Source organism: Diceros bicornis, chromosome 13, assembly GCF_020826845.1.
Source record: "Diceros bicornis minor isolate mBicDic1 chromosome 13, mDicBic1.mat.cur, whole genome shotgun sequence".
NCBI lineage: Eukaryota > Metazoa > Chordata > Mammalia > Perissodactyla > Rhinocerotidae > Diceros > Diceros bicornis.
Window position 1 is genome coordinate 34,293,617 of NC_080752.1, and position 17,190 is coordinate 34,310,806.

Consider the following 17,190-nt stretch of genomic DNA (forward strand, 5'->3'; position numbering starts at 1 on the left):
GGTTCTCAAGCCTGAGGGAGGCTGGGGTGCTGCACTCTTGAGAGCCAAGTGGAGGGATGAAAACCTGGGGCCCTTCCCTGGCACGATGCAGAGGCTGAGGTTCTTGGTGTTTATTGGCTTGCCAGGCCACAAAAGCAAAATCCAGCAGAGGTCCACAGGCCTTGAACGGCTGCCCGGAGTCAGGACTCCTCAGTCAGTGGGTTCGAGCCAGCACAGAGCTGAGCCACTTTCGGCTGTCAGAACTGTGTTCCCTAGGGAGAGAGGTCGGGGAGAAGGGTGGAAATGAGCCATCCCCTTGTGCCCAAGGGAAGAGGAGGCCCTCCCTGGGAAGTGGTGGAGCCAGCAGTCGGGCTTGGGGACCTGATTCTGAGCCCAGTGTTCTTTAATCCCAAGGTACCTGGAGGGGGACTGCTGCAGGGGAAGCTCCCCTCTGCCCAGCTAAGCCTGTTTCCTGCTACTCCTAACATGGAATCAGACTTGGGCAAAGGACTTGAGAGTTAAACCGCCTGCGTGAGAAAAGCAGATAGTGCCAGCCTAAGAGAAAGACAATATGTGCCACTGAGTCCTGGGCACAGGAAGGCATAAGTACCCTGACTTAAACTATCAATGTACCTGGCATGCAGGCCCTCCCAAAGGTTAGTTTCTTCCTCCTTCCATCCTTTTCCCTTTTTCCTTCCTGGAGCAACAGTCTCCCAGGTACCCTCTCTTGGAAAGGTGGATTCCCCTTGGGTTAGGCCAGGGGCCTCGTAAGGAAGGGGATGGATGGGCCTGAGTTGGGGCCCCTGCCCTCTGGGTACCCACCTATTTCCTTGAGATCCTGACTGGAAGAAGAGGCTATGGATGTCAGGGCCCAGGCTGGTGGGGGTGCGGTGGTCCAGCACGTAGTGGCTGCCCTGCTTCCGGCGGACTATTCTCTTGTCCAGTCGCAGGCAGAGCGGGATGTAAGGCACCTGGGCATAGGGTCTCTGCAGGTTGGCAGCTGGCAAGGGAGGAGGAGGCAGAGGAGGAGAATGCTTCAGAGCACACCCAGCACTGGGAGACAGGCAGGCCCAGGTGAAATTCTGGCTTTGCCACCCAAATTGCTGCATGGGTTTGGGAAAATCACTTAACCTCTCTGAGCTTCTGTATAAGCCAGAGATGATGGTGGTACCCACCTCACAGAGTTGATGATGAGGATTAAAGGGATAATATATGCAAAGCGCTCAGCTGAATGCTGAGCACGGAGTAAGGGCTAATAATAGCTTAAGGAGGAGCTTGTGATGGGTCCTGGCAAAGTCTGGTAGGCACACTCGAGAGACTCTGGAATGCTCCTGGCCCATCACTTGGCACACAACAGGAGCCTAATAAATGGTACCCACTATTATGGGGAGGCAGCCTTGCCCAGTGAAAAGAGCACAGATTTTGCAGTCAGATCTGGGTGTAAACTCCCGTTTCTGACACGCACTAGCTGTGAGGGCTTGGGCAAGGTGCTTAAACTTCCTCGGTTTCAGTTTTCTTATCAGTGAAATGGAGTAAGTATATGATTATGAGGATTAAATTCTAGTGCATCTGCAAAGGGCCTAGCACAGTGAGTGACCCCAGTGGGTGCTCAGTTATGGTGAGCTGGGATTGCTAATCCCTCTCCCTTCACAGTCCAGGCTCTTGGAACCAACCTGTGCTCAGGGCTAAGGCAGCAGGGGCTGGAGATGGGGTAGTGATTATCAGCCCATCCACTGATGCACACAGTTAAGCCCAAAGTGGGAAAACGGTTCTCTCAGCTCCTGGGTCTGGCTGTGTGAGGGTCCAGGGAAGGAGGCCAGGTGGACGGGAAAGCAGAGCCCCCATCGTGCCCAGGGCCCTACCGTAGTCCTGTTGCTTCAGTCGGCTCAGCATCCTGAGGACCCTTCGTTCTGGGACTTTCAAGGTATCTGCCTGCTGGAGGTTGTAGGGAAGCTTCTTTCGGGACTGCAGCCGGCCTATGGCCGATTCCATCTCTCGGGCCTTACAGGTGCCTTCCTTCAGCTTCTTCTGGTAATAGCTAGGGAGGCAGTGCCTGCCCAGCTCAGCCTGGCCATGTTTAATTCACCCTCCTCCCTCATTCTTCCTGAGCCCCTGTTCTGTCTGGCCAGCTCTGGAACAGGGACACAAGCCCAGGAGTTGGGAGACCTGGGTTTTAGTCCCAGCTTTGCCATTAACTTCCTGACTGTGGGCAAGTCGCTGCCCTGCTTTGGGCCTCAGTCACCCCTATGTAAAAGGAGGGGAAATGGTTATCTCTACCCTATCACTGCAAGTCACTTGACTTCTCTGAGCTTCAGGTTTCCCCTGGGTAAAACAGATCAAACAGTCCACATGTTAGAGAGTAGAATAACAAGGCCCATCAAGCATTCTGAAAATTTGGCCCATGGGAAGTCCTTAGTAAATGTTACCTATGATCTCTATCACTGATATTTTTACTTAGATGTGCAAGTATTTTATAAGTCAGCCGTGCAGTTAACTCCTGCGCATCTTCCAGATTTCAGCTTAAGGGCCATCTCCTCCTGAATGTCCTCTCTCCTCCTGTAGACAAGCTAGGCTTCCGCTGCAGGCCCCCTGACAACCTGTATTTACCCCATCATAACTCACGGCCCACTTTATTTTCTTAACTCATTGCTGCTTATCTTTTCCCCACTAGACTGAAGCACCATTCATTGATTCAACAAATATTCATTGAGTGTTCACTGCATCTGGTCACTCATCTAAGTGCTTGGGAAAGAGCAGAGCAGGAGATATCCATATAAGGTCCCTGTATCATAGCCTCAGCCCCAGCCACTGCTGCAGCCACCACCTCCACACAGACTGTGACCAGCTTTGCACAGGGCCTGAGCCTCTTTCTTCTTGCCCCAGAGCTTCTCTGACACATATGCAACTCAGAAGAGCAGGAGAATTAAACACCTGCGGGGGCCACCCTTGACCCAAGGAGCCAGCAGCTGAGGTATACAGGCTTCTCTCTTTCTTCCCCTGACCGAGTTCTGAGCCATCATTCAAGTCTCCTCAGAACATCCTGGGAGTGGTTGACTCATAACACATGCTTGTATTGGCTCCTCCTCTTTCTCTGTTCACATGCCTTCCCTCACTCCTGCTCTCTGGAATCATGTTCTAAATCAACCACCTAGGCACATATCTAGTGGGAGAGTCAGACCATGAGTAAATAAATAAAATATGATACCATATCAGTAGTGATGGGTGCTCTGAGAGGAAGTAAAAGCTGGGGAGGGGGTAGTGATGAGGGGCTACTTTGCTCACAGTAGTCAGCAAAAGTCTCGGAGGTGGTGACATTTGAGCAGACTGAGGGGAGGGAGCAAGCCAAATGGATATCTGGGAGAAGAGTCAGGCAGTGGGAATGGCATGTGAAAAGGCCAGGAGGTGGGAAAGAGCTTGTTGATCTCTAGGAACAGCAAGGAAGCCAGAGGGTCTAGAGCCTGGTGTGTGAGGGAGAGGGGGAGATGTGGGCAGCAAGATGGCAGCACCAGACCACTTTGTAGGTAGTGGTGATGGGTGGGCATGCTACTCAAAGTGTTGGGAAGCCCTTAGGGCTTAAGCTGATGGTTCTGCTCAGGCCTCTGCTTATCCCTGGGGCCTGGAATTTTGGGTTTTAGTGGGCTTCACACACAGAATGTAGAAAATGAATACAGAAGATTGGATCTAGACCCCTGTGTAAAACTAGGACCTGAAAAGACAACAAAAAGATAGACTAGAGAATAACTTCACCCCACAGGGACCAATCGAACATGAGCAGAGTGTGTACAACTGTCTTGGTCACAATTTGAAAGGAAATTGCTTGCTCTCCACTTCCTCTCTTTCCCCTTCCTGTGGGCTTGAATTCAGAGGTGTTGCTGGTTAAGTTGGCTTAGGATTGACCTAGGGAATGGTGGAACAATATGTTGGAAAGAAACTGGGTGCTTGGGCAACCTTGTTTTCCTGCCTGCTTCCTCTGGACTATCAATACAAGAGAGGAATAAACTATCTTGCTTGAACTATAGTACACTGAGGTCTGTTCCTTAACTAATACACCAGCCTAGAATTCTATACCCAGCTCAACCATTCAGTCAATGTGAGGGTAGAACAAACATTTTTGCAGACATACAAAACCTCAAAAATTTTGGCCCCCCATGCAGCTGTTCTCAAGAAGCTATGGGAGCACACATTCTTCCAAAATGAGGGCATAAACCAAAAAAGAAAAAGAAGATATAAATACAGAAGAGATCCAACACAGGAGAGAGGCAAAAGTAAAGGAAGACGGTGAAGGGAGATCCCACAATGGCGGTGCGACTGCTATAAAGGACAACCAGTTTAGAGTGGATCACTATAGCTTACAGGACAGAAGTTTCAAGAGCTGGCATTACCCTACCTGTTATTGAATTACTGCTTTTCTAACCCAAAAAATGTGCTCCCATTTTTTTTTAAGCAAACCAAACAAACCAAGAAAGAGTAAGACATGTGATCCAGCAAACAGAGAATACTAACCAGAGGAAAGGAAAAAGGAATTCCTAGGATGACAACAGACTCCCAAGATGATAGCTTTGCAGCAGGCCTAAAAAGAAATTAATCCAAAAGCAAGAAGAATGGAATTGTTTAGAACATGCCTCCAAGAAACAGAACCTCTAGGAAGGTGCAGGAATTGTCAATGAGTACAGAGAAAAAAACATCAAAACAATTGTCAACTTTGAGGAATAAAAAAAACAAGAAAGGACATGAAATCATAGTATACTAAAATGCTCAGCTATGAATAATTGGATAGCCATAATAATAGAAACCCCAAATACTTATTTAGTCAAAAATGATAATATATTGGAATGTGGAGGGGGGAGCTGAGGGGATAGATGTATCAGAGAGCTAAATCCTTACCAGAGTAGAAAATAGATACAAATCTAAAAAGCACTAACTAAAATATCGTAGTATATGCATATTATTTAGAAGTAAGGAGGGAGTCAAGAGTGTTTGCCTTTGGAAGGAAGACTTCAAGGAGTGAGGAGTATAGTGAGGAGTGGGGTGGGGAACAGCAAGTGTTTATTATGAAACTTTTTGCACTATTTGGCTTTTTAAACAATGTCCACTATTATTCTTATTTAAATTTTTAAAAACTAACTTGGAGCCAGCCCCGTGGCGTAGCGGTTAAGTAAGGCATGCTCCGCTTTGGCAGCCCAGGGTTCGCAGGTTCGGATCCGAGTCACAGGCCTACACCACTCGTCAGCCATGCTGAGGCAGTGACCCACATGTAAAATAGAGGAAGACTGGCACAGATGTTAGCTCAAGGCTAATCTTCCTCAAGCAAAAAAAGAGGAAGATTGGCAGTGGATGTTAGCTCACAGTCAATCTTCCTCACCACAAAAAATTTTTTTCAATTAACTCAAAGGGTAGAGAAAGTTATATCAGTTGACTACTAACCAAAAGAAAGTTGGTATAGCCATATTAATATTTTAAAAACTAGGCCTTAAAGAAGTGAAACTATCACTATTTGCAGATGACATGATTTTATATATAGAAAACCCTAAAGAATCCACCAAAAAACTGTTAGAAGTAATAAGCGAATACGGTAAAGTTGCAGGATACAAAATCAACATACAAAAATCAGTGGTGGGGCCGGCCCTGTGGCACAAGCTGTTAAGTGCACGCGCTCGGCTGCGGCGGCCCGGGGTTCGCCGGTTCGGATCCCGGGCGCGCACCGACGCACTGCTTGGCAAGCCATGCTGTGGCGGAGTCCCATATAAAGTGGAGGAAGATAGGCACGGATGTTAGCCCAGGGCCAGTCTTCCTCAGCAAAAAGAGGAGGATTGGCAGATGTTAGCTCAGAGCCGATCTTCCTCACACACACACACAAAAAAAACGGTTGCATTTCTATACACAAACAACGAAGTAGCAGAAAGAGAAATTAAGAATACAATCCCAGGGCTGGCCCTGTGGCTTAGCGGTTAAGTGCGCGAGCTCTGCTGCTGGCGGCCCGGGTTCGGACCCCGGGCGCGCACCGATGCACCACTTCTCCGGCCATACTGAGGCCACATCCCACATACAGCAACTGGAAGGATGTGCAGCTGTGACATACAACTATCTACTGGGGCTTTGGGGGGAAAAAAAAAAAAAGAATACAATCCCATTTACAATTGCAACAAAAAGAATAAAATACCTAGGAATAAACTTAACCAAAGAGGTGAAAGAGCTGTATAAGGAAAACTATAAAACATTGCTGAAAGAAATTGAAGAGGACACAAAGAAATGGAAAGATATTCCATGCTCTTGGATTGGAAGAATTAACATAGTTAAGATGTCCATACTTCCTAAAGCAATCTATAGATTCAATGCGATCCCTAGCAAAGTTCCAACAACGTTTTTCATAGAAATAGAATAAAGAATCCTACAATTTATATGGAACAACAAAAGACCCCGAATAGCTAAAGGAATCCTGAGAAAAAAGAACAAAGCTGGAGGTATCACACTCCCTGATTTCAAAATATACTACAAAGCTATAGTAACCAAAACAGCATGGGGCTGGCACAGAAACAGACACACAGATCAATGGAATAGAATCGAAAGCCCAGAAATAAACCCACACATCTATGGACAGCTAATCTTCGACAAAGGAGCCAAGAACATACAATGGAGAAAGGAAAGTCTCTTCAACAAATGGTGTTGGGAAAACTGGACAGCCACATGCAAAAAAATGAAAGTAGACCATTACCTTACACCATACACAAAAATTAACTCAATGGATTAAAGACTTGAATGTAAGACCTGAAACTATGAAACTTCTAGAAGAAAACATAGGCAGTACACTCTTCGACATCGGTCTTAGCAACATATTTTCAAGCACCATGTCTGACCGGGCAAGAGAAACAATAGAAAAAATAAACAAAGGGGACTACATCAAACTAAAAAGCTTCTGCACAGCAAAAGAAACCATCAACAAAACGAAAAGACAACCTAACAACTGGGAGAAGATATTTGCAAACCATACATCTGATAAGGCGTTAATGTCCAAGATATATAGAGAATTCATGCATCTTAACAACAAAAAAACTAACAACCCAATTAAAAAATGGGCTGAAGACCTGAACAGACATTTCTCCAAAGAAGATATACAGATGGCAAACAGGCACATGAAAAGATGTTCAACATCATTAACTATCAGGGAAATGCAAATCAAAACTACAATGAGATATCACCTCACACCTGTCAGAATGGTTATAATTAATAAGACAGGAAACAAAAAGTGTTGGAGAGGATGTGGAGAGAAGGGAACTCTCATACACTGCTGGTGGGAGTGCAAACTGGTGCAGCCACTATAGAAAACAGTATGGAGATTCCTCAAAAAATTAAGGATAGAACTACCATACGATCCAGCTATTCCACTGCTGGGTATCTATCCAAAGAACGTGAAAACACCAATGCGTAAAGATACATGCACCCCTGTGTTCATTGCAGCATTATTCACAATAGCCAAGACTTGGAAGCAACCTAAGTGCCCATCAAGGGACGAATGGATGAAGAAGATGTGCTATATATACACAATGGAATACTACTCAGCCATAAGAAACAATGAAATCCAGCCATTTGTGACAAGATGGATGGACATTGAGGGTATTATGCAAAGTGAAATAAGTCAGAGGGAGAAGGTCAAATACCGTATGATCTCATTCATTAAGTAGTAGATAATAACAATGACAAACAAACACATAGAGACAGAGATTGGATTGATGGTTACCAGAGGGGAAGGGGGGAGGGAGGAGGGTGAAGGGGATAATTAGGCACATGTGTGTGGTGATGGATTGTAATTAGTATTTGGGTGGTGAACATGAGAACATAATGTAATCCATGCAGAAATAGAAGTATAACGATGTACACTTGAAATTTACACAATGTTATAAACCAATGTTACCACAGTAAACAAAAAATAAATAAATAAATAAATAAAAACTAGGCCTTAAGACAAAAAGCATTACTGGAGACATAAATAATTATTATATAAGGATAAAATGTTCAACTCATCAGGATACAAAATTCTAAACATGAAATATAAGGCAAAACCTGATGTAATTACAAGAAGAAATAGACAATTTCACCATCACAGAAGTAATAATAAATAACTACTCAACTCTGCCATTGTAGCATCAAAGAATCCTAGATGATATGCAAATGAATGGATGTGACTGTGTTTTGATAAAAGTTTATCTATAAAAACAGAGCAGGCTGTCTGTGGCCTGCAGCCCATAGTTTGCCACACCTTGCCTACTACAGACCTTCCCTAAAACTAAAATCCACAGGAGAAACAGAGTTTGGACATTGAGTGTTACCAAGTTAGAGGGCTTAGGAAATGCCTGGACTTTTCACAAATATGCCCTAATAGAGTAAAAAACCAAGCCTACACAAAATCAAGATGATCAGCCAGGAATTGAACTGCCCACAAGAACAAAAATTAACACTCATTAAAGGAAGATAGCAGAATCCAGTCTTTAAACCATACCATGCAAAATGTCCAGGACACAATAAAAAATCATCAGATATGCAAAGAAACAAGAAAATGTGACCCGAAGTAAGGAAAATAAACTCATAGAAAGAAACCCCAAGATGGCCCAGATATTGGATTTAGTAGACAATGGCTTTAAAGGAGCTATTAAAAATATGTTCAAATAATTGAAGGAAAATGTGATCTTAATGAATGAACAGAGAAACAGAAACTATAAACATGAAACAAATAGAAATTCTGGAACAAAAATGTACAATAACTGAAATGAAAAAGTCACTGAATGGGCTTAACAGCATATTGGAGATAGCAGAAAAAGGAATTAGTAAGCTTGAAGACAGATCAATAGAAATCATCCAATCTGAAGAACAGAAAAAAAAAATTGAAAACAAATGAACAGAATTCTGTTTTTGGCTATGAAGGAGAAACTGGTACTGAAATTGTCCTCCTGTTATAAATAATTAGATACATCATCAATATGTATCAAACTGTTGTCAGATATTGGACAACACACAGCACAAGACCATGATCCCTGAGTGAAGAGAAACCAATGAGGTGATCCTTATGATCTCCCTAGAATTTCGCCTAGAGGTATTTTCTGGGATTCAGTGCAGGAAGTGATATCCCAAGCAGAACATAGTAGACTCACTGAGGTAAGGAGATAGACAATGGAGTTTGGGAAGATGGAGGCCACTGGGATTAGTGTATCAGAATACCAAAGATATGGGAGCTATGTAGAGAAAGAGTTGCAGAAATATGCATGGGGTACTCTTTAGTCTTCAGTTGAATACTGAGCAGTATATGCATAGGGTGAAATTTTATGAGGCCAGACAAAGAAAAAAAACAGGAATAATTCCCAAAGTTTACCTAGGGCTGAGAGACATGTGAGTTTCAACCAGCCAGAGTAAAAAGACCTTGTTGAACACCTGGGGAATTAGTAAAGATCTTAGATGAGTTCTCTTTCAGTAGTTGGACTAAATTAGCCTTGGAGGGACTGGCCCCATGGCGTAGTGGTTAAGTGGGCACGATCCGCTGCTGGCGGCCCGCGTTCGGATCCCGGGCACGCACTGAGGCACTGCTTGTCAGGCCACACTGTGGTGGCGTCCCATATAAAGTGGAGGAAGATGGGCACAGATGTTAGTCCAGAGCCAGTCTTCCTCAGCAAAAAAAAAAAAAAAAAAAAAAGAGGAGGATTGGCATGGATGTTAGCTCAGGGCTGATCTTCCTCACAAAAAAAATAGATAAATAAAAAATTAGCCCTGGAGTAGAGACTATTCTGGGTCTGCCCTAACAAGGCTTTAAAACCTTGAAAGAAACAAAGTCATCCTCAGTAACTTAAACACCTCCCTCCTCAATTCAACTCTTTAAAGAAAGAAAAAATCCAGACACTCAATAAAGGAAGTGTCACAATATCCAGCATCCAGTCAAAAATCAGCAGACATGAGAAGAAGCAGGAAAGTGTGATCAATAAAAAAGAAAAATCAGTTTATATAAACAGACCCAGAAATGATAAAGATGATGGAATTAGTAGAAGAAGACCTTAAATAAGGTATATAAATATGTCAAGGATTTAAAGGAAAGTATGAACATGAGGAGAGAAACAAAAACTATGAAACAGAACCAAGTAAAATAAACATGAAAAATACAATAGCTGAAATGAAAACTTCATTGGGTAGGATTAAGAGCAGATTAAAGACAGCAAAAGAAAATATTAACAAACTTAAATACTTAGCAATAGAAATTATTCAAACTGAAACACAGAGAGAAAAGACTGAAAAAAATTATTAGAGACTCAGTGACCTAGGAAACAATTTTAAGTGATAACCATGCATGTAATTGGACTCTCAGAAGGGTGAGGGGGATATAAAAGTAATATTTAAAGAAAAAGTGTACAAAAAAAAAGAAAGAAATTTGATGAAAACTATGAGCTCATAAATCCAGGAAGCTCAGTGAACTTAAAGCAGAATGAGCACAAAGAAAACCACTCAAGGCTCTTCATAATCATATTACTCAAATTTTATAGTGATATAAAGAAAATATTAAAAGCAGCCAAAGATACACAATATCTTTGTATTGGAGAACAAAGATAAAAACTGTTGAGTTCTGACAAGAAAAATACAAATCAGAAGACAATGGAATAATACCTTTAAAATGATTGGAGGAAAAAAAACCTGTTAATGTATATATTCTATCCAGCAAAATATTTTCTAGGATTAAAGGTGAAGTAAAGATATCTTCAGATAAACAAAATCTGTGAGAATTTGTCTCTAGCAGACTTATATTACAAGAAATGTTAAAGGGTGGTCCTCAAGCAGAAGGAAAATGATATCAGATGGAAACTCCAATCTATACAAAGGAATGAAGAGTACAGTATAAAAATATAAAAGACTTTTTCTATTTTTTATTTTTTGCTGAAGAAGATTCACCCTGAGCTAGCATCTGTTGTCAATCTTCCTCTTTTTTGTTGAAGAAGATTCACCCTGAACTAACATCTGTGCCAGTCTTCCTCTATTTTGTATGTGAGTCACCGCCACAGCACAGCCGCTGCCGATTGGTGTAGGTTGGCGCCCAGGAACCAAACCCAGGCCACCAAAGTGGAGTACACCGAACTTAACCACTAGGCCACGGGGCTGGCCCTCACTTTTAATTTTTTAAAAGGTCATTGTTTAAAGCAAAAATGTAAGAATATGTTGTCAGATTTATAACGAAATGTAGAAGTGAAATGAATGACAATAATGCCACCAAGAGGAGGAAATGGAAACGTATTGTAATGCTCTTACATTGTACGTGAAATAGTGTATTCGTATTTCATGTGGAAGACTGTGATACGCTAAAGACGCATTTCTCTCAACCCTAGGGCAACCACTTAAAGAAGAAAAAGAGGTATAACTATTAAGGCAATAGTGAGATAAAATGGAATGCTAAAAAATACTCAATTATTCCAAAAGGAGACAGGAAAAGAGGAAAAAAGGAATAGAGAACAGATGGGATAAATAGAAAACAAATAGAAATATAATAGACTTAAATCAAACTACATTGATAATTACATAAAGAGTACATAGTCTCAGGGGCTGGCCCAGTGGCACAGCAGTTAAGTGCGAGTGCTCCACTTCTACAGCCCGGGTTTCACAGGTTCAGACCTCGGGCGTGCACTGACACACCGCTTGTCAAGCCATGCTGTGGCAGCGTCCCATATAAAGTAGAGGAAGATGGGCATGGATGTTAGCACAAGGCCAATCTTCCTCAGCAAAAAGAGGAGGATTGGCATCAGATGTTAGCTCAGGGCTTATCTTCCTCACACATACACAAAAAAGAGTAAATATTCTCAGCATTCTGATTAAAAGTCAGAAATGGTCAGAATGGATAAACATAAAGAAACAAATAACTTAAAAGTAAAAGGAAGGAAAAGTACATGCCATGCAAACACTAATCCAAAGAAAACTGGCATGGATATTTTAATGTCAAGACAAAGTAGACTTTAGAACAAGGAATATTACCAGGGCAAAGAGAATCATACCATAATGATAAAGGGGTAAGTTCATCAAGAAAAGATAATGATGCTAAATGTGTATGCACTTACTAACAGAGTTCCAAAATCCATGAAGTAAAAACCGACAGAATTGAAAGGAGGAATAGACAAAACCACAATTATTGTTTGAAATTTCAACACTGCTTTCTCAGTTATGAATAAAACAAGTAGACATAAAATAAATTAAGATATAGAAGACTTGAACAACACTATAAAACAACATGACCTAATTAGCAATTATAGAACCTGCCACCTAACAACAGCAGAAAGCCCATTCTTTTCAAGTGCAAATGGAACATTTACCAAGATAGACCATATGCCAGGTCATTAAAAAAAAACCTCAATAAATTTAAAAGACATACATAGTATGTTTTCTTAGAATAACAGAATTAAATTGGAAATAAATAACAGAAAAATGTTAATAATCCAAATATTTGGAGATTATCCTACATAATTCTAAATAACCTATGGATCACAGGAGAAATAGAAAGAAAAATTAGAGAATGCTTTGAACTGAATGAAAATGAATATGCAAGATTTAAAAATTTGTGAGACAGAACTAAAGCAGGGCTTGGAAGGAAATTTATAGTTTGAAATAGTTATATCAGAAAAGAAGAAAGGTCTTAAATTGATTGGCTAAACTTCCTGGAAAAAGAGGAGCAAATCAGACCCAAAGTAGAAGGAAACCAATAAATTATAAAATGGACAAATAATAGAGAAAAATCAATAAAGCCAAAAATGAAAAGGTCAATACATTTGATCAACCTCTAGACATCAATAAAAAAAGAGAGAAGACACAAATGATCAATATCGAGAATGAACGAGAGGACATCATTACAGACCCTACAGACATCAAAAGGAAAATAAGGGTTATTATGAACAACATGCCAATAAATTCAACTTAAAGTGGAAAATTTTCTTGAAGGATACAAATTACCAAAAATACTCAAGAAGACAGAGAAAGCCTGGATAGCCCTATATCTATTAAAGACATTGCTTTTATAATTAAAAACCTTCCCACAAAGAAAACTCCAAGATTGAAGTGTGAGTTCTCTGTGAGTTCTATCAATTCTTTAGGGAAGAATGAATACCAAGATTTCATAAACTCTTTCGGAACATGAGAATACTTAAATCATTTTATGAGGACAGCACTGTACTGATAGGAAAGCCAGATGTTACAAGAAAGGTGAGCTATCGGCCAACGTCCCTTGTGAACAGAGATGCAAAAATTCTTAACAAAATAGCAAAATGATTCCAACAATATATTAAAAGGATACTACATTACAACTAAGTGGAGTTTTTCCAAGGAATGCAAAGTTGGTTTACATTGGGAAATCAATTTTATCTATCATATTAACAGAACATAAGAGAAAAACTTTATGATCATCTCAAGATGCAGAAAAGGCATTTGACAAAGTTCAACTCCCATTCATAATAAAAACTCTCAGCAAACTAGATATAGAACTAGATTCTCAATATGATAAAAACATCTACAAAAATCCTATAGCTAAAATTGTGCTTAATGGTAAAAGACTCATTGCTTCCGCCATGATCAGGAACAAGGCAAAAATTTTGCAGTGACTATCTTTATTTTACTGAAGGTCCTAGCCAGTGCAAAAAGGCAAGAAAAAGGGAATAAAAAGCAAACAGGTTGGAAAAGAAGAAGTAAAGCTGTCTTCATTCACAGAAGACATGATTGTGTATGTAAAAATCTTAAGAAATCTATTTTTAAAGCTACTAGCACTAAGAAGTAAATTTAGCAAGGTCACAGGATATAAGGTCAACATACAACAATAAATTGTACTTCTATATACTAGCGATTGGGCCGGCCCCGTGGCTTAGCGGTTAAGTGCTCGAGCTCCACTACTGGCGACCCAGGGTTCAGATCCCAGGCGCGCACCAACACACCACTTGTCCGGCCATGCTGAGGCCGCGTCCCACATACAGCAATTAGAAGGATGTGCAGCTATGACATACAACTATCTACTGGGTCTTTGGGGGAAAAAATTAATTAATTAATTAATTAAATACTAGCGATGAACAATCGAAAAATGAAAAAATCTGTAATAGCATAAAATATGAAATATTTATGGATATATTTAACAAAATATGTACAAGACCTGTATCTTGAAAACTACAAAATCCTGCTGAAATTAGAGACCTAAATAAGTGGAGAGTTACACCATGTTCATGGGTTGGAAGACTCAATATTATTAAGATGTCATTTCTCCCAAAATGAATATATGGATTCATTACAATCTCAACAAAATCCCAGCAGGCTCTTTTATAAAAATTTACAAACTGATTCTAAAATTTATATAGAAATGCAAAGGACCTAGAATGGAATAGGATCTAGAACTCTATGAAAAAGAATGAACAGAGAGTAAGGTCAGCATCATGGTGAAGTGAGTTGTTCTTTTGTCTCTCCCTTCTAAGTTACAACTAAATGGACACTCATTAACCAACAGAGGATTCCCTACACAGCACAATAGGACATCTGAGAGATCCACTCAGCCATACATCTGAAGGTGGGGGACTGGATCCCTGGGAAGCAGTGGAACTAGGTGAGCAGACACCTCCACCTCCTGCTCCCTGGCAGCAGTGATCTAGGTCACGGGTCCTCACACAGCAGCTGGTGTCACTGTAAGAGGAGGCAGGGGCAGCCTGGCCTGCACATGAATGCTTTTGGAGTGGTAGCCTGGGCCGTGGGAGCGCCCACCATGCTGTGGTGGCCCCACCTATGTGAATACTCCCTACCAAGTGGCATGGCTCAGCCCCCATGAAGGAGCCCCCACAAGCACAGCAACTCAGCTGAACTGCCCATAAGTGCAGAGCTGGACTGCAAGCGTGAAAGAAAGTGCCCTTCCCCTCCCACCTAGTACACTAGTTTGGCTGGTCCCCTGTTGAGCACAGCTGTCCTGCACCAGAATTACCCACCAGCAGAGCACAGAGGCCCCCGCCTGCATGTGCGTGCATGACCTGCCAAGCAGCTGGGGCCAGCGTGCCAACACAGAGCAACCTTACTAGCACAACTTCCAGCAGATGGGGTGGGATCAGAAACACAGCTCCTGCTCCCCCCTCCCTAGTGATGGCAGGTGGAATCTGAAAACTGATACTACCACAAAGGCACTAGCAGAGGATCAATTCATCAGAGACCATGAAGAACTACATTAACACTTCAGAGCAGAAGGAAAATGACAAGTCTCCAGAAACCAATCCTGAAGTCACAGAAATTTACAATCTAAATGACAGAAAATTCAAAATAGTTGTCATAAAGAAACTCAATGAGTTACAAGAAAACTCAGACAGACAGTTCAATGAGCTCAGGAATAAAATTAATGAGCACAAGGAATACTTCACCAAAGAGACTGAAACTCTAAAAAAAAAAAAAACAAACAGAAATTCTGGATATGAAGAGCATAATTAATGAGATAACAAATAATCTAGAATCCATAAAAAAGTAGAGCTGATGTTAGGGAGGACAGAATTAGTGATTTAGAGGATAGAAATATAGAAATGTTTCAGGTGGAGGAGGAGAGAGAACTAAGATTTTTTAAAAAGAAGAAATTCTTCAAGAAATATCTGACTCAATTAGGAAAAGCAACATAAGGATTATAGATATTCCAGAGGGAGAAGAGAAGAAGAAAAGAGCAGAGAGCTTGTTCAAAGAAATAATAGCTGAGAACTTCCCAAACCTTGGGAAGGAATTGCACGTAGAAGTACATGAAGCCAACAGAACTCCTAATTACATCAATGCAAAAAGACCTTCTCCAAGGCATATAATATTAAAACTGGCAAAAGTCAATGACAAAGAAAAAATATTAAGGGCAGCAAGGCAGAAGAAAATAACATACAAAGGAACCACTATCAGGCTTTCAGCAGATTTCTCAGCAAACCTTACAGGCTAGGAGAGAATGGAATGATATATTCAAAATACTAAAAAACAAAAACTTTCAGCCAAGAGTACTCTATCCAGTGAAACTATCCTTCAGATATGATGGAGAAATAAAGGCTTTCCCAGATAAACAAAAGCTGAGGGAGTTCATCGCCACTACACCTGCCTTACAAAGGTAGTTAAAAGGAGCCCTCCCATCTGAAACTAAGAAGCAAAGTTTTACAAAACATTGAGCAAGGAGATAAATAGACAAATAGAATCAGAAAATTGCAGCTCTGTGTCAGAATAGGTTAGTAAACAATAATAACATAAAAGACATAAGGGAGGAAAGCATCAAAAATAACTATAAATACTTCAATTTAGTCACAAACTTACAACACAGAAAAGAATAATTTGTGACAACAATAACTCAGAAGGGGAAGAGGAAAAGGATGGAACCCGCTTAGGCTAGTGAAGATAAGAGGCTATCAGAAAATGGACTATCTCATCTATAGATCTTTTATACAAACTTCATGGTAACCACTAAACAAAAAATAAGAGCAGAGCCACAAGTCATAAATAAAGAGAAAAGTGAGAGAACCATCAGAGAAAACCACCAAAGTGAAATGGCATTCAGAAATACAAGGGGAAAGAAACAATGGAAATATATAACAACTGGAAAACAAGAGATTAAATGGCACTATTAAGCCCTCATGTATCAATAATCACTCTAAATGTAAATGGATTGAATTCTCCAATCAAAAGACACAGAGTGGCTGGATGGGTTAAAAGACAAGAACCAATAGTACGCTGCCTCCAGGAAACACATCTCAGCTCTAAAGACAAACATAGGCTCAGAGTGAAGGCATGGAAGATGATACTCCAAGCAAATGGCAAACAAAAGAAAGCAGACGTTGGGGCTGGCCCGGTGGAGTAGCAATTAAGTTCACGTATTCTGCTTTGGCAGCCCAGGGTTCGCTGGTTCAGATCCTGGGCAAGGACCTACTCACCACTCATCAAGCCATGCTGAGGTGGCGTCCCATATAGAAGAGCTACAACTCTACAACTATGATATACAACTATCTACTGGGGCTTTGGGGAGAGAAAAAGAAAAAAGAGGAAGATTTGCAACAGATGTTAGCACAGGGCCAATCTTCCTCAAAAAAAAAAAAAAGCAGATGTTGCCATACTTATATCAGACAAAGCAGTCTTCAACATAAAAAAACAATGAGAGACAAAGAGGGGCAGTATATAATGATAAAAGGAACATTCCACCAAGAGGACATAACACTTATGAATATATATGTACCTAAC

General features: G+C 41.1%; 1 protein-coding gene across 1 annotated transcript in view; it reads right to left on the bottom strand.

Moving 5' to 3' along the window:
- Positions 1-59: 59 nt before the first annotated feature.
- Positions 60-17,190, bottom strand: part of SPATA21 (spermatogenesis associated 21) — a 56,605-nt gene continuing 39,474 nt past the window's right edge. Inside the window, 3 exon segments of the mRNA XM_058553007.1 lie at positions 60-251; positions 802-979; positions 1,842-2,017. Coding sequence (XP_058408990.1) covers positions 194-251; positions 802-979; positions 1,842-2,017 — 412 coding nt within the window. The 3' untranslated portion in view covers positions 60-193.